The sequence below is a fragment of the Megalops cyprinoides genome, chromosome 5 (genome assembly GCF_013368585.1).
Source record: "Megalops cyprinoides isolate fMegCyp1 chromosome 5, fMegCyp1.pri, whole genome shotgun sequence".
Lineage (NCBI taxonomy): Eukaryota > Metazoa > Chordata > Actinopteri > Elopiformes > Megalopidae > Megalops > Megalops cyprinoides.
The window spans coordinates 14,242,569-14,269,788 of NC_050587.1; the positions used below are offsets into that span (position 1 = coordinate 14,242,569).

At 42.1% G+C, this 27,220-nt stretch overlaps 1 protein-coding gene across 1 annotated transcript in view; it reads left to right on the forward strand.

The window, feature by feature from the left end:
* LOC118777787 (homer protein homolog 1) overlaps positions 1–27,220 on the forward strand; it is a 59,626-nt gene that overhangs the window by 9,941 nt on the left and 22,465 nt on the right. The window contains exons 2-4 of the mRNA XM_036528946.1: positions 18,836–18,992; positions 24,153–24,284; positions 25,955–26,047. Coding sequence (XP_036384839.1) covers positions 18,836–18,992; positions 24,153–24,284; positions 25,955–26,047 — 382 coding nt within the window. The remainder of the gene's footprint in view (positions 1–18,835; positions 18,993–24,152; positions 24,285–25,954; positions 26,048–27,220) is intronic.

Genomic DNA, 27,220 nt, shown 5'->3' on the forward strand with positions numbered 1-27,220 from the left:
TTATTTAAGGAACATTATCACTTCTCTTTGATTAATCACTCTGACCCTTAAAATAACAGCTGTCAAGTTCCCCTTGTTTTTAAATTAATTAACACTTCAGAGCTGAAGACAATTCCCACAGAGGGTTGGAGTGTTCTTGCATGGAGTGCGATTGCATTGTCCCAGAAATCACCCCTTCCACCAGTTAATGAACTGAGCTTGGTGCAATTAAATCTGTCACAGCCTCAACACTGCAGTATTCATCTTATACAGAAATCTCCGTGAAATTACCTCTGTATAAGTTAATGTACAGTGTTGTTTTTTTATTGCTGAGCACAGTGCAGTTAAAGTCAGCATTTATCTTTTGGAATGTGAAATCCATTAACCGTATGTCAGCTGTCAAAGGGGTGGGTGACAAAGTCCCCATAAGAATGATGTCCCAGAATTAGGCCTAAGCCCAGAACATTCTTTTCCAGCCTAAAGTGACTCCCCAGTGCTCTGAGATCCTGGGATTATCAAAGGGACATTTGGTTATTCAAAACAATTTTTACTGAAATGTGCTGAAAGAAAGTGAGGGATAGGGGGTGGTGGGGAGTCAGGCTTTGGAGATAATGCAGAATGGCTCTGTTTGCGCTCTATTCCGGACAAGGAAAAGGAAGTGATTCAATTTGCATTGTGATATTGTCATAAGTTTGTGTCAAAGGGCACAGTCACACTTGCATGTATGAATACATTCTGCTGAAATGAAAGTCATTAATTTAGAAAGTAACACAAAACTGTTCCAGAATGTCTCCTCAGTGCCATGTGTCTTGAAGAATGCAGAAAAGCTACAGGAGGGAAGGTTCATCATAACAGTACCTAAGAGAAAAATAACAAACCACAGGATCTAGAATACACATATATTAGCTATGTGCAAGAATGTCAGTCATCAAGTTGGAATGGCAGGGTTCAACATTAAGGTTTTTCTCTCTCTTGCCTGGTCTGTCAAGTGGGTCAGGAATCTGCTTGCCCAACCTAAATTTCTTCTTGCCTAGATATCTTATAGTAATGTAACAGGTGTGGAAAATCCATCTTCACAGTTGTATGTAATGGGAATTTTGCACCCTGAATGATGAGTTGGTTTATCACTTCATTATGTAGTAAGACTAACATTGTTGAAGCTGTCTAGCTGATACTCAGCTACAAACCTAAACTTTCTAGTTTCTCTGGCCATGGTCTCTACACACAGTATGTTTTCCATTGGCAAGTTGTGGCACCTTTCACACTACACATTGCAATTCTTCTAAGAACATGTATATTTTTCATAGTACCATTTACACTGCATGATCAGGGGTTTCACATGACATGATTTCTCTTTGGTTGTCATGGTGACAGGAGTTTGTGTCGCAACTGAGACAACATCTATGAAGAGGGGTGCTTCTCTGCACTGTTGAAGGTACAGTGTAACCTAGTAATAAAACTTTATCTAGGTCTATTCATGCAGCTATCTGAATGTTTGTTTTTTTTAGCCTGTCATGGATGCCAGAATGACTGGTAATTAGCTATATTATCTGATCTCCATTGCGTAGATTCGTTGCACATTCATACTTACATCAATACCTCATAGCTGTGAATGAAATATGCTAATGATCTGTGCTGGAGATCTGTGTCATTTATTCATTAACCTTCGCCTGTAATATTCAAATCCATGTTTAATTCATAGCGAGTGAGTTTTGATTACTTTTTATTTACAGTGACAGTAGTGGCTTCCCCCTAGAAGACGAGACAATGGTTTTGATTACCTTAGTTCAAAACAGGCTTTTGAAAAAGGTGATGATGGCTGCAGTCTGGCACGAGCTGTTTTGTTGAATCCTTGCTGCAGGATTTCCACCCTTTATCCGGCGGGCATCGGTTTCACACAACGTTGCCACAACATTGTTTGGCTCCTGCTCCGGCACAGTGACACACAATAACAGTGTTATTTGCTGGTGGAAGCACGTTTTTCTTTGTTGCTACTGGGGGAGCTGTTCAGATCCAATGTACTTCAAAAACAAGTGCAGGTCACTATTGTCAAAGGTATGTCAGAATTACTGTAACTTTGGCAGTCTTGTTTATTAAGCATGCATATCAAAGTACTTAGGTTAATTTGTTGCCCACTTATAAAGCTGGTATTTTATTGGGCTTATAATTTATTGAACTGATCAGGTGATACAAATTGTATCAGTAACATCTGACCCTCAATTCAAGGTATTGATCCATCGGGTACAAGTCCAGTGGCCATTTTACTACAATAAAAGTTCCTGCTTGCTTTTATCTGCAACCTGGTACTTCAGCCACAGATGTTCTATGCATGGAGCAGATATAAAGGTCCATATGAAAGTTTTCTCTCTGCTTTTTCTTAACTTATAACAGTTGTTATTGCTTTAAGGCATGTAGACGAAAGTACAACATCCTTAGCTACCGTAGCAATGCAGACAGCACCAGAATCTGCTGTTACCAACCAGAACAATATAATACTGAGGAGAAAAGGAATGCAAGAGCAGAATGTCTGATCATAATAGTAATCTGCTTCAGCTGTCTACAGGGAATGAAATGTGCTCATTTTCATGAATTCCATTCTGTTTCCAGTTTAATTTGGTGAAAGGAACCAATAATAAGATCACTTTGGAAAGCACAGCAAGAGTCCAAACTCTTAAAATCCTGTTCTGCCATAGGCTTGTCCAGATTCTTGAAGGCTTTTAATTCAGTTGTGTAGTCAACAGAGCTTTAGACAAAGGAGTCGATGACAGTCACTTTTGATACAGATTAATCTGTGTGACACAGCTAAGTTACAGTGGCACCATAACACTGTAGAGCCATTATCCAGTATTAAAGGAGACAGTCAACATCATTTTAATAAGATTGTTATTATCACTCTCACTAATGTGAAGTGATGCCTTGATCTTGTGAAGCAATTATTTTGATACTGACCCTTATTTCACCGGCCTTGTCTTCAGGACACATTCAAATGAATGCAGAAGATCAGCAAGTGGTGTCCACAGTTAAAGATGTGCTTTTACTGGTGTCTGTTTATAGATGTCATAAATAGATTGTCACAGACACAAGCCTCTTTTGTGACACTTTTATCATTGGTATGAGTGTATATATTCTCTACGGCTGACCTCTTCAGCTTTATGTAGTTATTTACCCCTATAACAAGCAAAAGCAATTAATTGAATATGTCCAAAATAAATACATCTGGTAAGTGGAGTTCTGATTGGTTCCTGAGGCTTGTCTTTATTCATGTCATTTCATAAAAGGCTTGTGGACTGAAATATCCAGTTTTGTTGTGGGGTTTCCTTGTAGAATAGGCCTGTTTTCAGATGTTATTGAGAAAAAAATAGATGCTCATACATTTTCTGTCTTGTATCATAGAAGATGTGTTTGCCTTCAAGTAAAAAAAAAAAAATTCAGTTAGCATTAGGAATGCATGCAATATTAAATAAAGGTATAAAAGGAGACTGTCTGTCTGTATTTAGCCTGCTATGTGAGTGAAGAGATATGTGAAGACCATTACGACATCATATGCCAGGTTTGCATGTTGTAGGTATCCATCACTGAAACTCAGGCGTATTTATTTTAAGATTGCATTTGTTAGAAAATATTTTTTAGAAAAATAAAAAAGTGAAATATGCTGTTTGTACAAGTATTCACATGTTAATATTTGGTAGATCCAACTTTTGTTGAAAATAACAGCTTTAAGTTTTGGGCTATCTGCCAGCTTTTTACTCTGTTTGGGAATGATTGTTGTGCTTTCCTTTTGGCAGATTTGCTTCAGGTTGTTCAGGTTGGTTGGTTGATGCTTGTGGACCACAATTTTGAAATTGTGCCACAGATTCTCAGTGGGATTGAGATCAGGACTTTGGCTGGGCCTTTGGAGGACAGTAAGCTTTTTGTTCTTGAGCCACTCCATTGTTGCTTTGGCCTTGTGTTTGGGATCAGGCTGAAAGGTGAACTTTCTCCTAAGATGATGTTTTTAGTGGACTGAGGCAGGTTTTGTCGTAGTATTTCCCTGTATTTTGCTTTATCCACTCTTTGCTCAGTTTTAGCAAGATGCCCAGTCCCTGCTGATGAGAAGTGCCCCCACAGTGTGATTCTGCTTTCGTTTCTTGAGGTATGTGCAGTGTTCAGTTTGTGCCACACATAGCCCTTTGAATTATGGCCAAACAGCTCTGTCTTGGTCTCATCTCGGTCACTCTCATACTTTCTGGCAAACTCCAGGCATGCTTTGAGATGGTTCCTTTTGAATAATGGTTTCTTTCTTGCCACCCTCCCATACAGGCCAGTTTTATGCAGACATCTTGATATTGTTGACTGGTGCTCCTTTACTCCACTCTCAGCTACTGAATCTGTAGCTCCTTCAGAGTGATTGTTGGCCTCTCCGTGGCTTCTCTCACAAGTCTCCTTCTTGCTTGGATGCTGAGTTTTGACGGACGGCCTTTTTAGGCATTGGTGGTGGTGTGATGCAGCTTCCACATCCTGATTATTGATCCAGCAGTGCTCACTGGGATATCCAAATATGTAGATATTATTTTTTAACCCTTTTCTTAATTTATGGATTTGTATCTCTAACTTCCATAGAGTGCTCTTTAGTCTTTAATTTCATATCTTTTCTTCAGATTCATAGCCTGACCAATGATCCTTAAATAGAGTGGGATTTTAACCAGAAAATGTGACCGTTACTTTAATGGTTCACAGGTTGAGACGTGTTCTTAAGGGCAATATTCTTTCATCTGTGTAAACTTGGGGCTTCCAGAGTACAGGGCTTTTATTTTTTGTGAAAATAACCTTTGTAAAGCATCTTCATTTTAATATATGTTCATACATGCACATATGGGGACAGCCTTGTTTTCATGGTCCAGGCAATGTGATTTGAGTGGGCTTTGATGTATGGTTTCCAGATAGGAGACCCTCTGGTACTACGCCTCAAATATAATTTATATATGTTTACATGTTGGTGACACTCATACCCAGCACATGTAACAGGCCTAAATGCTGTTTTTCCTGCTGCTTCCCTTGACCTGCCTGTCTTTTTTGTTCAAGGTTTATTCTTAAACACACAGGTTTTCTGCAGGTTCATGGAGTGAAATTTTGGTGCTGTTGTCTTGTGTCCATGCAGATAAATCAACCTGTCCTTCGACCCTCCTTGTGCCTCTTTAGATTGTGGTTTGCATGCAAGAGCAGGCTAAATGCACGGATATAGTGTTCTCAGGCCTGTTTCATTTTTAATTCCTTACATTGTTTGACATTATTTTTTTTATGTATATTATTACAAACTCATTCAGAAACTTTATTGCAAACAACACTCCCCCTGCAACCCCGCCATGTGCCCTGCTGCCACAGGGGTAAAGAATATAAAATCTAGAGTGCTTTTTATCTTGTCATGTTACTCTTCAGTGGCTGCGTTAAGTCTTCAGTTGGGTTCTTTACTCATGGTAAATCCTATTATTCCATAGCAAAACACATTCTGAGCTTTCAGAGTTGTCTAAGATTTTGCATCTGGCACGTGCATATATGTGAACAGCTGCTTAAGATACAAAAACTTTTTTGATCTAGTTCTTGATATATTATGTATTAGGTGAGGTACAGTGGGTCTTTCATCGAGATAATCTCACTGCAATTTTGAGAATGCCTTTTTAGTGAGAGAAGATGACAATTGATATTGTTGTACACGCAACCGTCACACCATCACAATGACGAGAATTGACAGCCAAAGCTTTTTAAGTAACAAGTGTCCATCTTTGTTTTAACCACATTGAGACAGTTTTGTTGAAAACACCATCCTTCAAGAATGTCTCATTCTTTTGTTTTGAAGATATAAATGTATAAACAGCCTAGATTACCCTTGTTCAAAAATGGTTGTACTTTTGCTCGATTCCTGTATCAATTGCAGTTATTGACATAGACATAGAGGATAACAAAAGAAATCAATTCTAAAATGGTTTGTGATGTTGAAACTGACAAGAAGAATATAGTGAAATGGTTTCCACTTCAGAGGGGCGATATGCTGCAGTGATAAAATATATCCCATAAAATGTAACATGAGACACATATTAAGTGTTATCTTCTTTAGAATAGACCCAATTATGGTCCATTTTCTCTCTTTAATCCTGAGCTATGGCTAAGGTGCTGATGTGGTCAGCCACATAAAAAGCAGAACCTCCAGTAATGTACTGTCAAGTATCTACTCAGCAATTACATTCACTCATATATTGTTATTTTAAAACACAATTTCAATAAGTGAAGTGTATTTTTATGCTTTTAAGTATTAAAAGATATCCTATAAACTTGTAATATTGGGATTAAGGGTTCAATATCTGTATTATTAGTGAAACTATTATTTTATGTATTAATTATTCAGTTGTGAATTTATTCCACATAGGAGTTCAGACTGAACAGTCATTACAGAAAAAAATGGAAGGCATTGTTTTACTGTACCTAAAATTTGAGCTAATTGGTCCCATGAATCTCCATTACCGTGCACCCTGTATCTATACATCTTCGTAACCACATCAGAACATTTTAGCATAATTACAAAAGAATGGATTCTTTCCAGTGTACACACTTTGTTTTCACTGGCTGTGTATACCTTGCACAAACTAACCCCTCACTATACAACCACTTTATAGAGCTTAGGACATTTTTTTACGCTGTTGCTGAACGTGATTATATATATTCTTTTTTTGGTGGCAGGTAGAGAGGGGATCAAACAGAATATCTAGAGGCCCTGAATGTTTCTGCAGACTTACTGTGAATTACAGCAGAGACCAATCAACAGAGCTGAACGAAGCTCAGTCTCCTCTGCATGGTTCCTTCCATCACTCTTTCCCTTCATCCCTCTCTCCTGGAAACGAAGCACTTTAATGGTAATAATAAATCATCCATTATTTAGTTGTAGAATTTTTTGTCAGATCTCCTAAGAAGGAGAGGGAACCTCTCTTCAACCTCTGCAGACATGTCAGACTGATTTTAATTAAATTGGGGGTGTGAATAGGTGGCCAGATTGTGTGCAGCAGAAGCTCAGTGGAAGGTGTCATCAGGAATATGGCACATTCTACATCAGACTGGTTTCATTACTGAAGCACCAGGGCCCAGCTGGTCCAGATTGAGCATTGCCCCCTACCGGTCCTCCAACACAGTGGCAGCTCAGAGGAAGCAAGGGAAGCCAAGCCTCCTGTAAAAATTCATCAACAAAGTTTTTTTTTTAATTTGTATTGCCAGTTTTTTTATTGTGATATAATTTAATACATGCAGTGCTGCATGAATATAAAGCAACACTGCATGAACTTACAGCTTGACTTTTTGACATTTTGACTTGCAATCCCTTCTTGTCCAGTTCAAGTCGGTCCATTGTAATCCATGAGAATAATGGATTTGAACTGAGGTCAACAAGATGCTTTGTCTGGCTCTGACTGGACAATAACAACATTATTATGAGAATTTAGCCCTGCTCGGAAGCCCAGCGTCATGCCTACTGATCATGCAGGGGCATTAACACAGGACCTTATGATGACCTCTAGATCATTACATTAGTGTGATTTAGCAGATGCTCTTATCCAGATAAATTCTGCATGTTTATTTACATGTTATCCATTTATACGGATATTTATTGAGGTAAATATTAAGTATGTTGCCCAAGAGAACAGCAGCAGTGCAGTGGGGAATCAAATCAGCAACTTTCTGGTTACCAGCTGTGCTCTTTCCCACCACACCACACTGCTACCCATATTGTAGCCAGCCAGTTATACCTTTTGATGAACACTACCTCCATTACATAACCCCCAGTGCCTTGTACGTGCATAGTGAATTGAGATGACCGGTGTAATTCGGTATATGACAATAATTTATCTTGAGAGTGGCGTTTAAGTCATTGTATTTTTCTTGATAAATTGGTGTATGCTGCCTACAGTTTCATACAATTACAGTTGTATTTAGCTAGCAAAGCTGACTGCTGGCTTTGCTTACTTCCACCTAGCTGGCTATTTTAGCTAGTAGACTAACACATGGCTGTAAATGGAGAACATCAATGATCAAACTTTATATGACTTTTTAAAATCCATTACTTGCAAAGAAAATGGAATTAAGTCAGCATAGGTAATAAATGACAATAATGATCAAAAGCTGCTGTTTATTTGATTCAAAGATCAGGATGTAGAAATTAGGTCTTCACTATCCTTCTGGTATAAGAATGTAGAGTGGCTTACAAGTATCATGGTTACTAAGCGAAAGTACTACTGGTCCAGTCCGCTAACTTGGTCAAGAATGGGATTTGATTATCTCCATAAATATAAGAACACTTTCAAAAGGCATGAATATTCAAATAAGCATATTAATGGATGTGCTTGATTAAGTCTGTTGGGGAGAATATGGGTTGAGTGAGCAGTAGAGTATGCAGTGTTCATCTCCAAGTGGCAAAGCATCATGAAACGGTGAGGAAAAATAGGGAATGTTTGATTGGTGCATCCTCCTTGCTGGTGCAACTGGAATTGGCTCGTATTTGGGAATTTAGAGAGTACGATGAGGGTAAATATTCTGACTGTTTTATAGTATGTCAGAAACAACCCAGAACAACTGAATTGCCTCCTTTTTACTACGGTGCTAGAGAGACAGAAGTTATTGCAACTCCTTTTTTGCATAGCAGACGTATGAGTTTCGACATTGTCTGTCACGCCCAGCTCTCCATTGTCCTGTGTTAAATAGATGTTATGGAAATCATTCATGAACATCTCACTGGTTCTTAATGTGTCAGACAGCCGTGATACTTGGTCAGTGTTTGCTTTTGTGGATGCATTATTTGCAATGAGAGGACAGCTATCGTTTCAGGAGAGACACAATGCACAGGAGCATGAGACAGTTACTTCATATACAGTGCAGGACATGAGGAACTCTAGAGCACGGCACTGTCCTCAAAAGATAAATACTTTTAATGCTTATCCTTAATCCTTGGTGTAAGTGTGTTTTTATTTGCCATTGTAACTCCAGTCTTGTCTGCATGGATTAACCATTTCATGAAGTATGGGAAAATGTTTGCATAAATTAGTTATATTTGGTTTGAATTATAAGCAGTGGGCTCATATTATATTGCATTTGTTTCCTGATTTACTGTAGAATTAAGTAATATCCTCCCCAGACATCACCAAGTCTAACAGTTTTAGAGTGATTTGCCAAAGGGTCAGGTTTACCCTTAGGTATCCCTCATCCTAACACTGGCCAAACCCAAACTTGTTAAGTGTCTGCAGTTTTTCAAGGGGAGGCAGCAGGTTTGTGTGGCTACTGGCCATGTGGAGCTTAACGGACCTTTATTTAGCTGGAGCCCCCAGAGACTGAGCCTCCATTGAGGCAAGCTATCAGGAACAATGTTTTGCAGTTTGACTGAAGGAAGAGTTTTGTGCTGAGTATGTGCTCTGCTCATTTGCCCTGCGTACACTTTTTAAAGGCCACTTTGACAGAAAATGTTTGGTTTAAAGGTGTCCCCAACCTTATGGTATGAGCAATATTAACTAGTTGTAATGTATTTTTTAACGCTACTGCATCAGTATTTACCCATAAATCGCTTAGAAGTGCCAAGTTCCTATGGGCTTTGTTGCCTATCAACAGTGGTTTTCTTTAACAGACATTGAAAGGAAGTCTTTCAGGGCAGTGCTTCACTATGACACCCTTGTATGTGTAAGGCCTCTGTGGGCCAGGGCAGCTCATCATTGTTGCCAGGTTCCTGTGTATATCCTGTGCATCTTTTCAGTCCTTATGGGTAATTACACAAGCTGATGGCTCAATCTTTAATTATCTTAAAGAGCCTTAAAAGTGTCTTTGAAAGCCATTTCTTGCTGTCTCAGAGATTCAGGTGTGGAGCTTGGCTAAAACAAATAGCTCTTTTTCATTGCCAGACCTGCTGACCACTAAGTTTAACGTAGGGTAATTGGGAAATTACAAGTAATATGCAAAAAGTGGCATTTTTCAAGGTAGGAGCATAATTTAATACTGGAAATGGTTCACTAAGGCACTCATGGAGACTACTTTGTTCAGCTCGGGTCAGCTGGTTCCAGTAGGCATGAATTACAGCCATTATCAGAGAGACTAGAGTGCAATTCCAACTTATTTCAGAACAATAATGTGCTAATTTCTTGTGTAACAGGTACTAATTTCCTTGCTTCTTTTTTCCCTTCCAAATAGAACCTTCTTTTGGGGGGGGGGGGGTGTTGCCGTCTAAATCTGGGCTCATACACATGGTGAAAGCGCTGTTCTGTGCTGGTCATTGTGGTCCAGTCCTGCTCACACAGGAGATGAAAGCACTGAACGCAGGTGGAGATTTTGGCAGGCTGGAGGGCCCGCATGAGCAACACAACTCTGTGAAATGGGCTGTTCAGAGGCCTCGTTGGGCACTGATGGAGCACAGCTGGGCCCAGCTGCAACTAAATCTCTTGCTGTGTCTTTGCTCTGCTGAGTAAATCAGACCATTCCATGGAACTCAGTATAATAAAGGTGGAAGGTGGTACCTATGTTTTTCTTCTACTAATTCTCACGTAGGTTGAGGAACCTGTAGCACACAGCCATGTTCTGTGCATCACATATTAAGTCAATTCATCAAAAAAAAGGCAGGCTTTCTAAATATGTATCCATATATCATATGCTCTGCTGTTTATAGGCATAGGAACATCACTACTGATATGATTAGTGACATTCACTTCACTTGTGAAACAGGCATGTGAAACAATTTTTTTGGAGGATGAAAACATCACATATGAAATGAAAACTTCATGTGTTTTCTGGTCAGGTTGCATAGAAAACACCACTGAATTGTTTAAATCTAGGCTTGATCATTACAAAAGGGCATTGTATTGTTCCCTTAAATTATCTCTTAATATGAACAAAAATTCAATGACTCCTGCTCAGGTGGTGAGGTGCTCAGTCATACCTTAGACTCTCTTACCCATGATGACTTTGGAAGGTGCTATTTTCATCCATTTGACAGATTATTAATTTAACCAACCCATGGACTGTGGTATTTTACCTGAACTCACCAGAGAAAGTTTCTTCATATTTATAAATATGTTATGACAAGGGCTCTGGGAATTTACTGTAGCAGTTAGTTTCTGTGATGGAGGCCTGGGTGAAAAATAATGTCCTCTGTGCATTATGAACCATGTTTCATCATGAGATTGTGAAAATTCAGCATCTTTCTTCTCTTATCTGAAAGATTCTTTGAGGCTTTGATCCCCAAATTGCACTTTTTTGACATGAATTTTTAAAATAGAAATTCTGAGGACGTCAGAAAACTGCACTAAAGTTGAAAAATGTGTCTTTTTGTGTGGGTTTAATAGCATTGTTCTGTTGCTTTAAACAAAAGTAGAGCACCGAAGTGAAATTTGCATATCTCCTCTCTCTCGCGCTGGTTTGAAATGCAGAATTCCAGCTTTATCTCATCACTCCCACCCACACACAAGGCAGGAAGGTTGAAGTTAGACCAGTTTCTCTCACATGCTCTCTCTCTCTCTCTCTCTCACTCACTGTCTCTTTCTCTCTCTCTCTTTCTCTGCAAAGCCAGAAACCACTGTCTCTTTTCCTTTTTTTCCAAGCTCTTTATACCAGAGAAGAGATTTAGCCCAGAAGCTATAGACCTTCACATGCACCACCACACATTCCCAGGTAGGGAATGTGTGTTTATCTGCATTCCCTCTGAGTAGGGAAAGACTTTGGGTAACCCGGTTAGGCATATTTCAGCCAGCCTCTGAGCTGCCTCCTGCTGTAACCTCTCCTGCCTGCAGCGGCACGCGTGTCATTTCTGCATTATTACAGAGGAGGCTTGTGGGATGGAGGGGAATTGATCCCTTTTTGTGTGTATGTCCCCCACTCCCCGAATAATCTCTTCTATGCTGTGGTTGAATTTTGGTAATGTTGTCTTAGTTCCCCTCTAATGTGATTTCGGCGAACCTGGCTGTGAACGGTGTGCGAGGAGCGCCGGTGTTAGTGATTCCTCTGGTAACTGCTGCCCTTTGAAGCTGCTCCCTCAACATAATGTGCGGTGTCAGTATCACTGCAAGGATTACTGTGAAGTCGACGCCCTCTGTCTCCACGGAGGCAGGCTAGCTCCGCATGAGCTGCAGTCTGCCTCCACAGAGACAAGAGGCATCAACTTCACACACACTGACAGGTCGAGGCTGAAAGAGAGTGTTCATTCGATGCTGTTCATTCAGTGTTCATTTAAGGCTGCCTTGATTTTCGGTTTCTCCCTAATAGGTAATGCGTCGAAAAATTCTAGCAGTTAATAAAACAACAGTGCACCATCCCATAACAGAAAAAAACAACATTGCCAGTATTGAAGGCAACCATTTGTGAATATAACACATACCTATGAATTCAAATGCTGTCTCACTGGTGTCACTGGTCAGTAGTATAAGTGGAACATCTGAGTGAAGAGGTTGTGATCAGCTTTGTGGATTTGAATCCTACACTGAACATTGCTGGGTCTTAAGCTGGTTATCAGAGCTATTCTAGATCACCTATGTAATCATTCATATGTGGAAAAATTGTACATATAGGAAATTATTTATCACCCTATACCACTCAAACAGGTGTGCCAGGTAACTGAAAGTATACTCTTTGTGATTTTTTCCAGTACAGGTTCACTCTTGTCTGTGAAATATTAAGATCTTAAACTAACACTGTGCAACAACAAGACCAACACTAGTATACAGGCCAACTCTGTTGACTTCAGTCCCTCAGCAGGTTTTTCAGATTACAAGCTTTTCCTTACATCTTTTTCCATCTGATCACAACTTGAATGTAGGGGTTTTACCGCAGTCAACTTTGAATTCCACAGAATGGTTTTTTATATCAGTAGGCTGCTTGGTGTAGTTCTGACAAGCATCGACATGTCATCTGAGGAATTTTAAACAGACAACGTTTTGTGGAAAAAATTACTATTTAAAGGTGTAAACATTTGGTGGGTTAAAGCACCATTTAATTTCATTTGTTGACCTTGGTTTTGATCCAGCACAGTCTGGGCAGGAATAGAAGCTTTGGCCCAATACTCAGTGTCAATGCAGTGCTCAGTAGATGTTCATAAAACTGTAATTGGAATAGTCAGATCGGTTTACCACAAGGCAACAAGAGACAAGGGAGGAGGTCGCTGGAAAGGATCAGACTCCATCGGAGCGCCCTCCCTCCTCCCAAAGACTAGCAAGAATGTCATGTTTTCATTACCCTCTCTCTACTGTAGCCGGTGGCACTGAGAGAAGGCACTGCATTTAGGTTAGCAGATGTGCAGATATGCAGATATGCTTGAGCCCTGCAGAGATTTGTGGAAGTTCCCTTACTGCCCTTACTAAGGAAATGAGTCAGGGATCATAAAGATTGCAGGCAGGTCTACATGGAAGTGTAAGAATAACAAAGTCAGACTTTTGCATTGTCTGTCCTTTGACACCAGACTTATTCGGACTTACATAACAGTTATGTCTCACTGTGAACACGGATGTGTATGTATTGATAAATTCTGTTGAACATGGATTAAACCTAAGATATGCAAATTTCACTTTCATTCAGTTGCTGTTGTTTTCATGATTGTTTGTGATAAGAGGATTAAGGTCGATTGCTTTGATACTAAAAAATGTTAAGAAGCAAAGCGCTGGTTTTCCCAAATAGCTTGTAAACATGGTTCTTAACAGAAACCCCTGCAGGGCTATGAATGTAATCCAGTTTCCCTGGTCACATGCAGTCAGTGCAGAGCACATTTAGATCAAGATGTTGGCAGGGAGTGTCATTACAAACTGCACATCAGTTTACCACCCTGTTCACCCACTGAAATTTATACACACCCCACCCCTGCTCTAAATGTAGTCTGTACGTAAAGGAGACTTTACATCTGATGACCCCATCTGCTGGTCATGTACCAAAATTGCAGGTTTTTGCAGTGAACCTTACTTGTGAAGTGTATCAAGTGCCCTTCTATTGTGTTCTTTTAAATTCTGAATAATAAAATGTAAATTGAAGCTTCTAGATAGTGCATTTCCTGTCATTATATACTTCACATTAGTCATCGATACTGGCTCTGTGCTATCATTGAACTGTTATTGATTGAGTGGCATCCTCCCAGCATTTGTATAGAGGCTATTTCAGCGGTGATACGCAATGCTTTACATACCCTGTTTTATTGTGTGCTGTGTTAAACATAACTCACATGTATATTCTCACACTGTGAGCTGTGTAAAGTGTCACAAAATCTATTATTGCATGTGCAAATATGCCTCTTACCATGATGATTGTTTTCATTATTAGTAAAGATTCTGCTTGGCTAAATACATTGTGTTGGCACATGTATTCTTACCATATACACAGTACCTATATAAAAGCAACCTATATAAATGATCACCACTAATCCCATTTCTCCTGGACCCTCAAGAGTTTATCTTTTCAGCCATGACATGCAAAACATGCATGCCGATTGTAAAAAAAAAAAAAAAGATTTGTTGTTACGTCTTATTTTTTTTTTTTCACTATTACAAGTTCCCCTTGGTTCTTCCTCTTGCACCTTTTCTGTTATGTAGGTTGGGTGGACAACCAGACAGCAAGCTCTGTGAGGAGTAAAATTTGTGTGATTTTCTTCTTTCTATTCTATCTTCTATCTTTCTTCTATAACGCCATCTCGAGTGCTTTGGTTTCCCCACACTCATGAACATTCAGACCGACTTCGAGGAAAGAATCTGATCATTTTGTTTTCAAGCAGTTCATAGGCATCTCCTTTGTGAGATTGCTTCGTTTTAGGCGACACTATCTATAATTTGACTATGTTCTAGGAACAGCAATGTTGTTTTAGTATATCTCATACCGTTATGTTACTTCCCCCATAATTGGTGCTAAATGTGTATCTTTTATAAATGTCATGTTACATATCTCTGTGAATTGTCATTTTATTGTCAGCAGCCATTTCAGTTCTGAATAATGGAAGTGGCGAGATGTCCAGGTTATTAGTTTAAAGTAGCTGCATGTTCAGCCTCTGTGTTGAAATCATTCGGGTTAGGGTTAGGGTTCTGTATGTCTTTGTCCCTCAGTCTACCCTCCTGGCAGTGCTCTGTGCTCCCTTTAGGCGGATTTCATTCTCCTGCTTTTAAGCGGTGCATCTTTTGGAGCCTTGTTTCCCTGTAAAGCCCTGAAATAACCACAGTGCTAAAAGTGGCATGGGAGAGGTTTTACTCCTCATAGGCATTTTCTGCATTACGTGGCTGCTTGGTAGCTGGTGGAGACACTTTAATTATTCATGCAGGGTGAATGGAGTGGGGGGTGGTTCTTTGACCTGCTGGAGAAGCGTGCACTCGAATGCTGAATGCTGACATTTTTAATGGCTTCTGATGCTGAGAAGGGACATGCAGCTTTTCAGCTTTCAAAATGATATTTTGACTTAAGTCTGGGGGATAAATACAATGTAAATTGTATCATTTTCCTTGCCAGCTGGTGCTTGTAATTCAATATAAGGCATCTCAAGGTTATTGGACCAAGGGATTGTCTTTGGTTGGCTGTGTGAAGCACGTCATACAACATCCAACACCGTATCCAACAGTATCTGAAGTGCACATATCAGAGTCTCTGGAAGGTGACATTTTGCCCAGGTTCTAGTCACCTGAGCCATTCTAGGAGACTGGGAAAAACACAACCAGGTGAATCGCACTCTCTGTCTCTGTCTCTGCTGCGTTAATATTCACCTTTTGTCACCATACCCCATTACACCTCCTTCTCTGCATACCAAATCGCCTCGTCTCCCTCCATCCAAGTCATTGTTAAGCGCTAACCTCATCAGTCAGGACGACAAGGCTTTCGCACGAGGTATTGGGCTCATAAATCCCAGCCTCAGAGCCATAAACCTGTGCCAGTTTACGGTGTCAGCACGGGTCAGCTTCTCTGAGCTGAGCTCATCCGGTCCTCTTGTTCCCAACAATAGCACCGTTGCGTTTAATGAATGTTGCAGGTCAGCGCTCGAGGGCAACTTTACTGCTGCAGTTATGACCCTGGATGAACAGTGATGATAGCCAGCGGTGTCGAGCCAAACAGTGATACTGTGTACACAGGAGACTTTCTGACAGGCTTGAGTCAAGGGTCAGGTCATATTATTGTTCCTTTCAGGAAAACGATCCCTGCCCAATGTGAAGCCCCCTGTGTACTGGGTCCAGAGGGGACATGCAGACTATAACCAGGTTCTTTCTGATATTTATGGTAGCGCTGCACCTTCTCCGGCTGCACCTCTGTATTGCAGGTTGGAATTGCGTAACAGCTTACCTCTCCCGGTCATTTTAGCGAGGGACGAGAAATTCCAGCTCTTATGTAAGGGGGCCAGTTCAGTCAAATGCACTCAGTCTGAAGTGGTGCAAAAATAGCCTCTCTGTGCAAATGGCCATTTTATTTATGCCACCATTTATGCCATTTATTCTCCTGCCGCATACTGGCTATTCCGTGCGGCACATAACCCAAGTTTCGCATCGGACGCCTTGCTGGCACCTTTAAAATCTCATCAGGCAGATTATTTCAGTGTCAGTGGAATGGATGTTTTTCGGGGATAACTGATGTAACAATGCCTCCATAATGCAGTTAAGCTCGCCCAAATGGAATGTGCCTAATGCACCTTGACAGTCGCGGCATGCAACGTTCCCGCCGCGATGGTGACCTTAACGGTTGGAGGTACAAAGCAAAGGAAATGGGGATGCTGATACTTAGCGGTGTCCTTGGCGAGTGTCCGGGGGAGTTGGGAGTCACAGTGTGTGTTAGCGGGGCTGTAAATTCAATGGGAGGAGTAACGAAGTGGAACTTATGAAGCCAAAAGGCTCTGACTGCGGTCATCCTGATTATGATAGAGGGCACTTGTACAGTACCAGTCAAAAGTCTGGACACACTTTTCTTTCTTTATTTTTACTGTTTTCCACATTTTGGAATAAAAACTATGAAACTATGATATCAAAACTATGAAGTAACACAAATGGAATTATGCAGTGACCAAAAAGTGTTATAAATAAATCAATATATTATATTCATTATACAAATCAATATCTTATATTTAGATTCTTCAAAATAGCCAAAACATGTTTTTTAAAATTAAAAAGATTTTTGGAAAGAAATTCATACATTCATACATAACTTCATGATTTATATTTTTCTATGGTACAAATTTCAAGAATTTAAAACTAAGTCTTTAGATCTGCATGTCTTTGAATACATGTTTCCCATTACCTTAATCAGGTGTGTCCAAAATTTTGACTGGTACTGTACATGCTGAGTGTACAATTGCAGTGCTTATGTATGAGCATTTATACAAAATACTAATATATATTAGAATTATATTTTGAAAACCTATGTCCTTGTTTCAAGCATACCTTCTTGTTTCATTCTTATTCATCAGAAAACTGAAAGGCGCATCACAATTTGTCAATATGTTTTACCTGCCCCTTTAAAATCAATACGCTGCTGATTGACACTGTTTAAATGAAGCCCACCCATGTCTGTATTTATCAGCTTCTCTCAGAAGCTTCCACCTCATTATTGAGGAGTTTCATTAATGTCTCTAACATTAATACATGTGCTACACACATATGTCATAACTGTGCTTTGTGCTATGTAGGTTTTACTTTTACATTATTGTCATTTAGCAGATGCTCTTATCTAGATCAATTTACATAGGTCACGGTTTTTACATGTTACCCATTTATACAACTGGATATTTTACTGAGGCAATTCTGGGTTAAGTACCTTGCCCAAGGGTATGACAACAGTGCTCTAGTGGGGAATCGAACCAGCAACCTTTCAGTTACTAGCCCTGCTCCTTACCACAATGCCACACAGGGTTTGTAAAAATGGACGTGTATGTCGTGAATTCTGTAATATTGTACACTATCACTTAAATAAAACTGTTTGAATATCGTGACATTTTATCACATGATGTTGAACTTGAGGGGATGACCACAGACTCCACTGCTCCATTTGCAGGTTCAGGCCTGGACTTAACCCAGCCCCACTTTCTCTCATTGCGAATGTTGTTTTGTTTTAGCGCGGTGAACACTTATGAATGCTAATTTTGATTAATGCGGAGCGCCTTTGATGTTGTTCAAAGAGCCTGAGAGACCAGTGCAGCATAAGCACTTCTCTATCTGCGTGTGCCATGCTCTGCTAGCCTTCTCCTCCCCACAATCCCCTGCTCCTCTCCTGCCAGCCCCATCTATCAGGGTGATGGCGGCTGATTAGGCCTCCGGCAATGGAAGGGAATATGCTAATAGGCGAATCCTGGGAATAACAGCAGAGAACCAGATCCTGCCGTGCCCCTCCGCGCATTTCTCTCTCTCAATGTTACGATGTCCTACAGGCAAGCTCACGCTGTCCTCAATGCGGTCAAGAACGCCCCTGTTTCAGAGCTGAGCTCCATTAGGTGATGCCTGTCATTCCGATCCTCTGTTTCGGGCGGGGTCACCGCAGCACCCTCCAGCAAAGCCAGGGGTTCTCAGAAGTTTGCAATGCCACACACAACCCTCCCCTGACCAAATAACTGGCACTCCCATTTGAGAACTCAGAGGACAATAGCCACAGTTCTGTGAAGTAGCATGTCTGTGTGTGTGTGTGTGTGTGTGTGTGTGTGTGTGTGTGTGTCTGTCTGTCTGTCTATGTGTGTAAGAGCATGTATGTGTGTATGTGCACAAAAAGGGGTTTGAGGTACTCTGGTGTGGTCTGCCTGTGAGCTTCAAGTCCAGGATTTAGTTTAGTGGCAGTGCAGGTGGAGTTGTAGGTTCACACGATTTTCATGGAGGGGAATCTTGGCAGCCGTAGTGCTACAGTAAAGAGACGTTCATGCGTTCCTATTCTGTCCCTTTAGGGAGCAGCCGATCTACAGCACCCGCGCCCACGTCTTCCAGATTGACCCCAACACCAAAAAGAACTGGGTCCCCACCAGCAAGCATGCCGTCACCGTCTCCTACTTCTACGACAGCACAAGGAATGTCTACAGAATCATCAGTCTCGATGGCTCTAAGGTAAGGCTGGCACCTCTGCCCTTAACTTTGTTGATAATTTTGCAAGTGTGCACCTGCTGTCCCAGTGGAGTGGAGAGTCTGATGATCTTTGTCTGATGATCCTGAAGCATCTTCCTCTTTAAAGATTCATTCAAATACAAAAACAATTTAGACCACGAAGTACATGACTTGAAGGCTGGGGCATGTCTGAATCCCATTTAAAAAAGTTGCACTAAGGGTTATATATGTGATCAATCAATTTTTTCTCACCCATACCCAATGTCAACACCTCTGGCAGAACAACTGTGTGTGCCAAATTAACTGTTCTGAGTGACTTCATCAGATTGGTTGATGTCACAAAGGTGAACAGGGGACAGTACAATAATGGGAGTGACAGTGACAGCTGCAAAACATACGCCCTGTGCCCAACACTTGAGTGAGGGCCTTGCAGGGGTGGTTAATTCAGTCACTGTGTGCGTTTCTTTGCATACTTCACAACAGAAATGCCAAACTGACCTGTGAGCACCCCTGCTGTTCCCACCTGAAAAGGAGCTTGACGGAATGCATTTGAAATGTTGACGACGGATAGCCACAGTGCAGCTGTGTCATTTCGCCTGATTATATTTGCTCGGTCTGGAAACAAAAACCCATCTTTCCAAACATGCCTGTAATTGTTCATCAAGAGAACTGCCAATGTACATTTCTGTTGGAAGGTTTTTTTAGGCTGGGCTTTCATCTCTTCAGATGATTTTTGATCCCTGATGTTTTTACTGAAAATGGGCCTAGTCAGTAACATTTGAAGGATTAATATAATCTTACAATATTGGAATAACATGAGTGTTACGTAAAGCTGGATGACCATACCTTTAATAATAGACCAAATATTTTACAGCTTACAGTTTTATTTGCCACAGTACCTCTTTTTTCCTTTAAAAATGGTCCACTCACACATTGAGATTCATAGAAACTTGATGTGTAAAATACTAGAGTCCTAATAAGTAACACTATTGACACTTTTACATCTTAATACAACTGTTACAGCAGATACACTTTGAGCTTCAGGTGACAACATGATAGGTTTAAACATATATGGATTAATGATTTGCCAGGTTTCCCTTCAGTACCTTGAATGCACACAAAGATTTCCCCAGAATGCAGGCATCTCAGACCGCTGTGTTACTTCAGCTACTTTTCATGCAGCTCTCACTTTCAGCCCCCAGATGATAAACTTACTGAGTCACTGCTCATGCGAAAAGACAGAGATAATGGGCGAGGATGCTGGCTCTGTAAGCACAGGGCCTCCATCTTTCTGTGTAAAATAACAGCACCCCGGCTAAGTAGGCGTGCATTCAGGGGGGTGCGGGGAAGGCACAGCACAGGGAAACGTCTCAGAGAGAATGCTGCGTGCTGTGCAACAGCACGCCCTTTTTTATGAATGGGACTCCAAACCTAGCCCAGGGCTGTGGGTGAATTGTCGGGGTGGCAGAAATGTGGTGAATGATTTCCCTAATCCCCCCCTACACCGAGCCCGGCGGCATTACACTAATCCAGCCTCGCTCCGCCGAATAGCTGCCGGTGCCTGATCACGCTCTCCGCACACACGCGCGCGCACAGGGCACCGCTCCTCCAGCCCTCGGATTCCCCCGCTCTGAGGGCGTTGCGCTCCCGCGCGGCCGTCCGAAACTCGGGCCCGGGCTGGAGTCGCCCACGGATCCCATTTAGATGAAGATCGATCACATCGCATCCGTGCTCCCAAATCCTCCATCGTAGATGGCGGTGAAGCATCTGTGGTGCGTTTGTCATACTAACGATCAGGGGCTTATGATGGATTCTTTGTGATCGGTGCATGCCAATATCGTCGCTGTGTCGTTTCAGTGACTGTTGTCATTAATTCTGTTGTTATCATTTTCAAGCCTCCCAGTTTCTCCCTGGGCAGCATCGGTGCAGAGCATACAGAGCCTTACTACAGTGCGAGTTGTTTCGACTCGTAGTCAAAAGCATGTAATGTCGAAAGCAGCAGTGTTTGAAAGCATGGCATGAGCTGTTTCCTGTGACGTCTGAGTTGCACCTCACGCTGCAGTAATTCATTCATGAATGTGAAGATATAACATCCCGCTTGCCATTCATAAAGAGGCCGCCCCCCTCTCGGCCCTGGGGTTTTGTGTCCTATCACCCATCCTCCTTGCTGTGAGTTTCCCGCTGCCGCTACCCTCTGATATGCACGGAGTGCGGATTCCCCGCAGCCCTCTCCGTGAGTGTGCGCAGCCTCTACGCTGCAGCCGGCTGTGCGGACACAAAACCGCGCAGCCCGGGTTCGGCCGCTCGCTCGGGCATGTTTCCGCACCTGAACAGCGCGGTGTAAGCGACGCACACGGCGGAATCGGGCGCGTGTCGCAGCCCTTGGCCGCAGATGGTGTTCCCCTCACCACTGTGTGCCACATGCCGTGCACCAAACTGCCGGGCCACGCCCGGCGTCTGTATTAGCACGATGAGGCCGATCCCTTTCCCAGCGACAGAGAATGGGGGGAGGAGGCTGGAACAGGCAGCCCGCTGCCTTTATCTCTGTTTCTTTATCTCCGTTTCTGCCTGTAGTGGAAACAGAGGCAGTGGAAACATGGCTGATTAATATCACAGAGATATTTCAGATGGCTCAGATGATAGTGACAGCATATGGGTATTTCCTAATTCCCCCTTTCCAAAAAAAAATGTGTGGAACAGGATCGCACAAGCCTCTGACACTATCACATGGCATGATCCTGATGAATGAGGACAGTTTTTTATGTACTTCCCCCCTAGGCAGTTACTCGTAGAATGTTATGACAAAACTCAGCCAGCTATCCTGATTGTTTGAATGCACTCATTGATGTATGGATTATTACAATGTATACACACACACACACACATACCCACATACATGGGCACACATACGTTTACCACAGTAATGGTTGTGCACAGGTCAATGTGTGGTTTAGACATCAAACTGTAAGCAACTGTCATTTGAATGCACTCATTGATGGATGGATCATTACAATGTACACACATATGCACGCGTGCGCGCGCACACACACACACACACACACACACTTTTTCAGAGTTATTAACAAAACGGCTGGTGAGTGATCTGATTGGCTTGAGGTTGTTATTATTTTTCATATGAGGGTCTGTGATATGAGTCATTTTGTTGCATAATGTACATTGCCCAGTCTGCTGTCACTGCTGAAATTGACCCATGGATTAGGGTAGACACGTGGGCCAGATGATTCAGCAGTTTGAATCTGGAATGCCTCGGAGCTCCCTGACAATTTTGCCTTAATGAGACAAACATATTCCAGCGGCCCAGCACCTTGACAGTTCCCTGTCTGTGTTCAGGCTGGCCCTGACCCAACCTTAGTGCGTGGTGTCTCCTGTTCTCAGTGTCTCTCTAGCTGCCTGGAGTGATGTATCTGCAGCAAGGCCCAGAACGCCCACTCATGACCCCCCCACCCCCCCCACCCAATCAATGTGTGACGTAATTGGCCTCCCAGGGACCCAGGCTGCATTGATTGTTTGCTGGTTTGCAGATCGATGGGTACATGGCCCCAGCCCTCAAACTCCTCCTCCTCCTCCTCCTCTCCCCCTGCCAACCATCCCCACACCAACAAAGCACCTCTACGCCCCTCCAGGGGGAAAAACACAAGTCTGTGCAGTGCAGTGAATCTGTGGCTTTGACCAGCTCCTGAGCTTTTCCCACGGGGCCCACCTCTTCTAGCGTGGGGGCAGAGACGTGGAGAAGAACAGGTGTGGGAGATCAGGGGGGCTGAGGGTGTAGTGGGAGAAGATCAAAGGCTGACTGACTGTGATGAAGCTTGCAGCCAGGCACGGTGCACTGGGTCAGCAGCCGTTGTGGGAGATCCAGCTCTCCCTCATTGCTGTGGCGTCGTGGCCAGCCCACGGGGCCTCCTTATGACAGTCACTCCTCAGGACCGACCCCGTCTCCAGTGGCCCTCTCTCCCCTCAGTGCAGAGCCTAGCATCTGCTGCGCAGCCTCCCCTAACCTCATGTTTGGAGCAGGTCCTCTCTCGAGTTTCTGTGGTTGCTGGATGTTGTCTCACCCTGACACGTCAGGCCTGGAGGTAGACACCTTCAAACTTCAAGTCAGTGTGTGATGTGCAACCCCTTGCGACCATGTGATCTGGGTGTGCATGCGCCTGCAGAATCGTGCGTGTGTCTCCGCGCTCACACATGGCTTTGAGGTGCAGTGGACGGCCTGGCCTTGTTCTGTCACTCACAGTGGGGCTTCATGTCACCCTCACACACACGTTTGACAGGCACTCCGGCCCCTTCGCTGCTGCTTTGACCTAAGTGACAAAGGATTCACATTTCTGCCAGGTATGAAAGGATTCCCAAGTCAACAGATGACGGCGTATTGTTTTTAAATAATTATTCGTTGTTCAAAATCATGTTGTGGAAAATGTAAGACTTCCAAGCACTCCCTTTCCGCCCTATATGTACCGTGCTTCCCTGAATAGTCTGCAGGATAGGGTGTTGTTACATGTCAGGTTGCTCCTTTATCATTTCATGACCGAAAATCAGAAGGATTAAGGTTTTTTAATGGGGCTGGGGATGGCACATGATAGGTCAGCTTTTAGGGAAGTGCATTTGAAGATGATTTTACCTGAGAAGTACCTTGAGGCTGAGACATGGTACTTCTGTAATAGGTATCAGATTGTCTCCTGCTGTGGTGTTGGAACTGTGAAGTGTTGTGTTGAACAATTTGTTGGTAAGAGGAAATCTGTTTCATAACCACGCATACACATATCAGCATATTCTACTGGAGAAAAACTATACCCCAGTTGTTTTTCTGGCTCTTTAAATGAGGTAAAACAAACAAATTTAAATTCATGCTTTCAGCAAATATTGTCCAGTGATAAATTCAGCACCCCTCTGTAAAGTGTAAGCTATGATTACAGTTAAGCACAGGCATAAGATGCATTGTAAATCTTATTTTGTTTGCTGTTGTACTATTGTGATACATTACTGCAAATGTGGATTTTAAGCAATGTGACTGTGTTTAAATGTGACCATGCATGTGTGATGGTGACTGTTCCTCTTTGGATATGATGTTCCTTTTTGAATGTGAGTGTCTCTGTTTGAATGTAACTGCGTCTGTTTCAATCCAACTCCGTCTGCTTGAATCCACAGGCAATAATAAACAGCACCATCACGCCCAACATGACTTTCACCAAGACGTCACAGAAGTTCGGGCAGTGGGCGGACAGCCGGGCCAACACAGTGTACGGGCTAGGCTTTTCCTCAGAGAATCATCTGGTGAAGGTGGGTGTTCTCTGTCTCTCTGGTGAGCTGGGGGAACTCCTACACTCCCTCTCTTAATGAGCGCTCGGGTCCTGTACGTCACTATGTAGGAGGCTTTGTCTACATGGTGCTCTCTCTTCCCCTGCATTATGATTCACCGCTGTCGTGAACGGGGGCGACTAGCTGCAGCCTCACTTTCTAAAGGGGTCGAATTTATGCAAGAGCACACACACTCATACACATACACACACACATGCATACACTCATGTGTACACACACACATACACTCACATGTACGTATACACATATACATACATTACACATGCACACGCATTCACACAGACAAAAAAAAAACTTGCACAAGCACGTGCATAAACTCAGGCGTACACACATATACATATGTACATATATTACACATGCACATGTGCACACACATGGAGACACAAACATACTCACTCAACACGTACACATACATGCATACATATGCATACATATAAAAGCACGCACTTGCGCGTGCGCACACACACACACACATATATATGCACACATGCACATGCATCACATACTGATGCACACACTCAGAGTATCTGTCTCTTCTCTCTGTCTCCCTCTCTCTGCATCTCTCTCTGATGCTCAGGTACATGTTCATAGCAGAGCATGGCCCATTATTAGAAAGCTCATTTATTTCATTTGCATATTGAGCATGATAACTGCTAGTGTTTCAGTTGTGAGTTTCATTATGAGTTATAGAAAATTGAAATTGTCTAAAATCTAGATTCTAGACTTTCAGCAACAGTGAGCATATTTGTAATTGTATTATTAGAAAAGTTAACACTCCATCGCTTTCTTGTTCAATGTATCTCAGGGAACCACTGCACCTCCAAGCACTAAAAAGATTGACTTGGATGCTATATTACTTTACATTTTTATTTGGTCAACAGAGCAACACGCTTATCTGTGTGACATGCATTGTTTATTTTTTTTTGTAACCCAATTACACATATGAATTGCAGTATGTATGTAACTGTGTTCAGGGCTAACATTATTTTGTATCCTGTTTCTGAGTATAACAATGACTCAGTAAAACTATGAAATCCAGGAATGCAGGTCTTACACTAGATTTAGCCTGCACAGCCAGTCTATCACTGGCGAGAGCACTAAACCAGAGCAGAATGCCTGCAACGCTGCCCCAGCTGAAGATGTGAGTAATCACACAAGCTGTGTGCTGTGAGTACATGCATATGCTGCTCTCTATCCGAAGGAATTGGATTGTTTTGTGGGGTTTTTTGGTTTGTTTGTTTTTTCACTCCCTCTCATATCAGAGTCAGATTTTCCTCTCTGTTTAATGAGCTTGCACCCTTCACAAAGCTCCATGTATGAGTTGCCCAGCAGCCCAGATGGTGGTAATTAAACTTGCGTGATATACAGACAGGTGGCAGAGCTAGTGTTAAACCATTTAAAGGGGAAACCCTTCTTTTTTGGTCAAACTCCCACTGAGCTCATTCCTGTGGAAACTTGGATCCCTTAGAATAAAAGGCACTGACTTTCTGCATTCAGGTACCCCTGTACATTTGAACCGTGAATCATGTATACATCATATATGCTCGTTTTATAGCTGAATCGTTTGGTTGTGGGTTGTGAATTCATGTTGAAACTGTGTCTGACTGTGATTATTGCTGTCCTGTTCCCAGTTTGCAGAGAAGTTTGCTGAGTTCAAGGAGGCGGCTCGGTTAGCCAAGGAGAAGTCACAGGAGAAGATGGAGCTGACCAGCACTCCATCTCAGGTAGAATCCCTTCAACCAGATCTGTAGTCAGCCAGCAATAGTTAAATTGCTGTGGAAAAAAATGCCTTGCTTAAAAAATGCATTTAAAAAGTTAAATTTTTGAAATTGCAGCTCATTTTTAGTTCCATTTCCAGTTGAGCTCATCAGGAAATATTTGTTTTGTTAAAATTGCTGTATGTAGTTTTTTTCCAGTAACATTGTAGCAGCATCATGTATACAGTGGCTTTGATTTGAATTACGATGGAGGTTTTTCTTTAAGAGACTGTGGTCCATGATGTCACATATTATGATAAGATATTAGTAAGCTTTTAGGGTTATCTTTCAATCAGCAACTGGAACAGCAACTGAGTTGATGTGCTGTCCAAAAGTGACTTTGATTAACTTAAGTAAAAGCTTAGGTAGTATGTAACATGCAATGCAGGCCAGTGACGCTGTAGAAATGCCCCATCCATTAACTAACTAATGAGACAACAGAGATGCACCTATTCAATCCATACGTTCAACTGCAAGCATTGTTCTGTGTTCTCGCTTGCTGCAGTGTACCTTTTTTCTGTGAAACATTCTCAGATAAAGCAATGTAAGACTTGAAAGCTTACCCTCCAGAAATAATCCCATCCAAGAAGTTCAGACAAAATAACAAAAAAGCATTTTGGCAGTGATTATTATTGTCATAATTTCCTACACTACGTCACGCTTAAGAGAGGGGGAAACGTGTTTTTCAGCTTCTGCCAAATCCTGAGTCACGTCTTTGTTTTTGCATTTTTTGTTTTTTCTTTTGAACAATGGCTTGTTTGTTGCGGAATTAATCAAATAGCCGATAAAGAAGGAATTGTGCTAATCTTACTGCCACAGAGATAAAACGTCTGCGCAGCTCTCGTGGACTGCTGGCTCATTATAGCCCACGGTGGTTCATTACTGGTGTGCAGCTATAACACTGTGCAGAAAAAAAGTCATCAACCCTTCTTTCACTGAGATAGCATTGAGAGGACAAGCATCCCCTGAGCTTACCACAGCTAAGGAGGAAACAAACAATTAGGCATTTTTTGCCGCTATCTTTTGAGAGCTGCAAATATTTGTCTTACAAGCAATTCCACAGACATTAATGCCTTATTTCTGAGGTGGAATTGGTGTCCTGGAATTGTTGCTCAAAATTTTCATTGCCAGCAGTTGTAT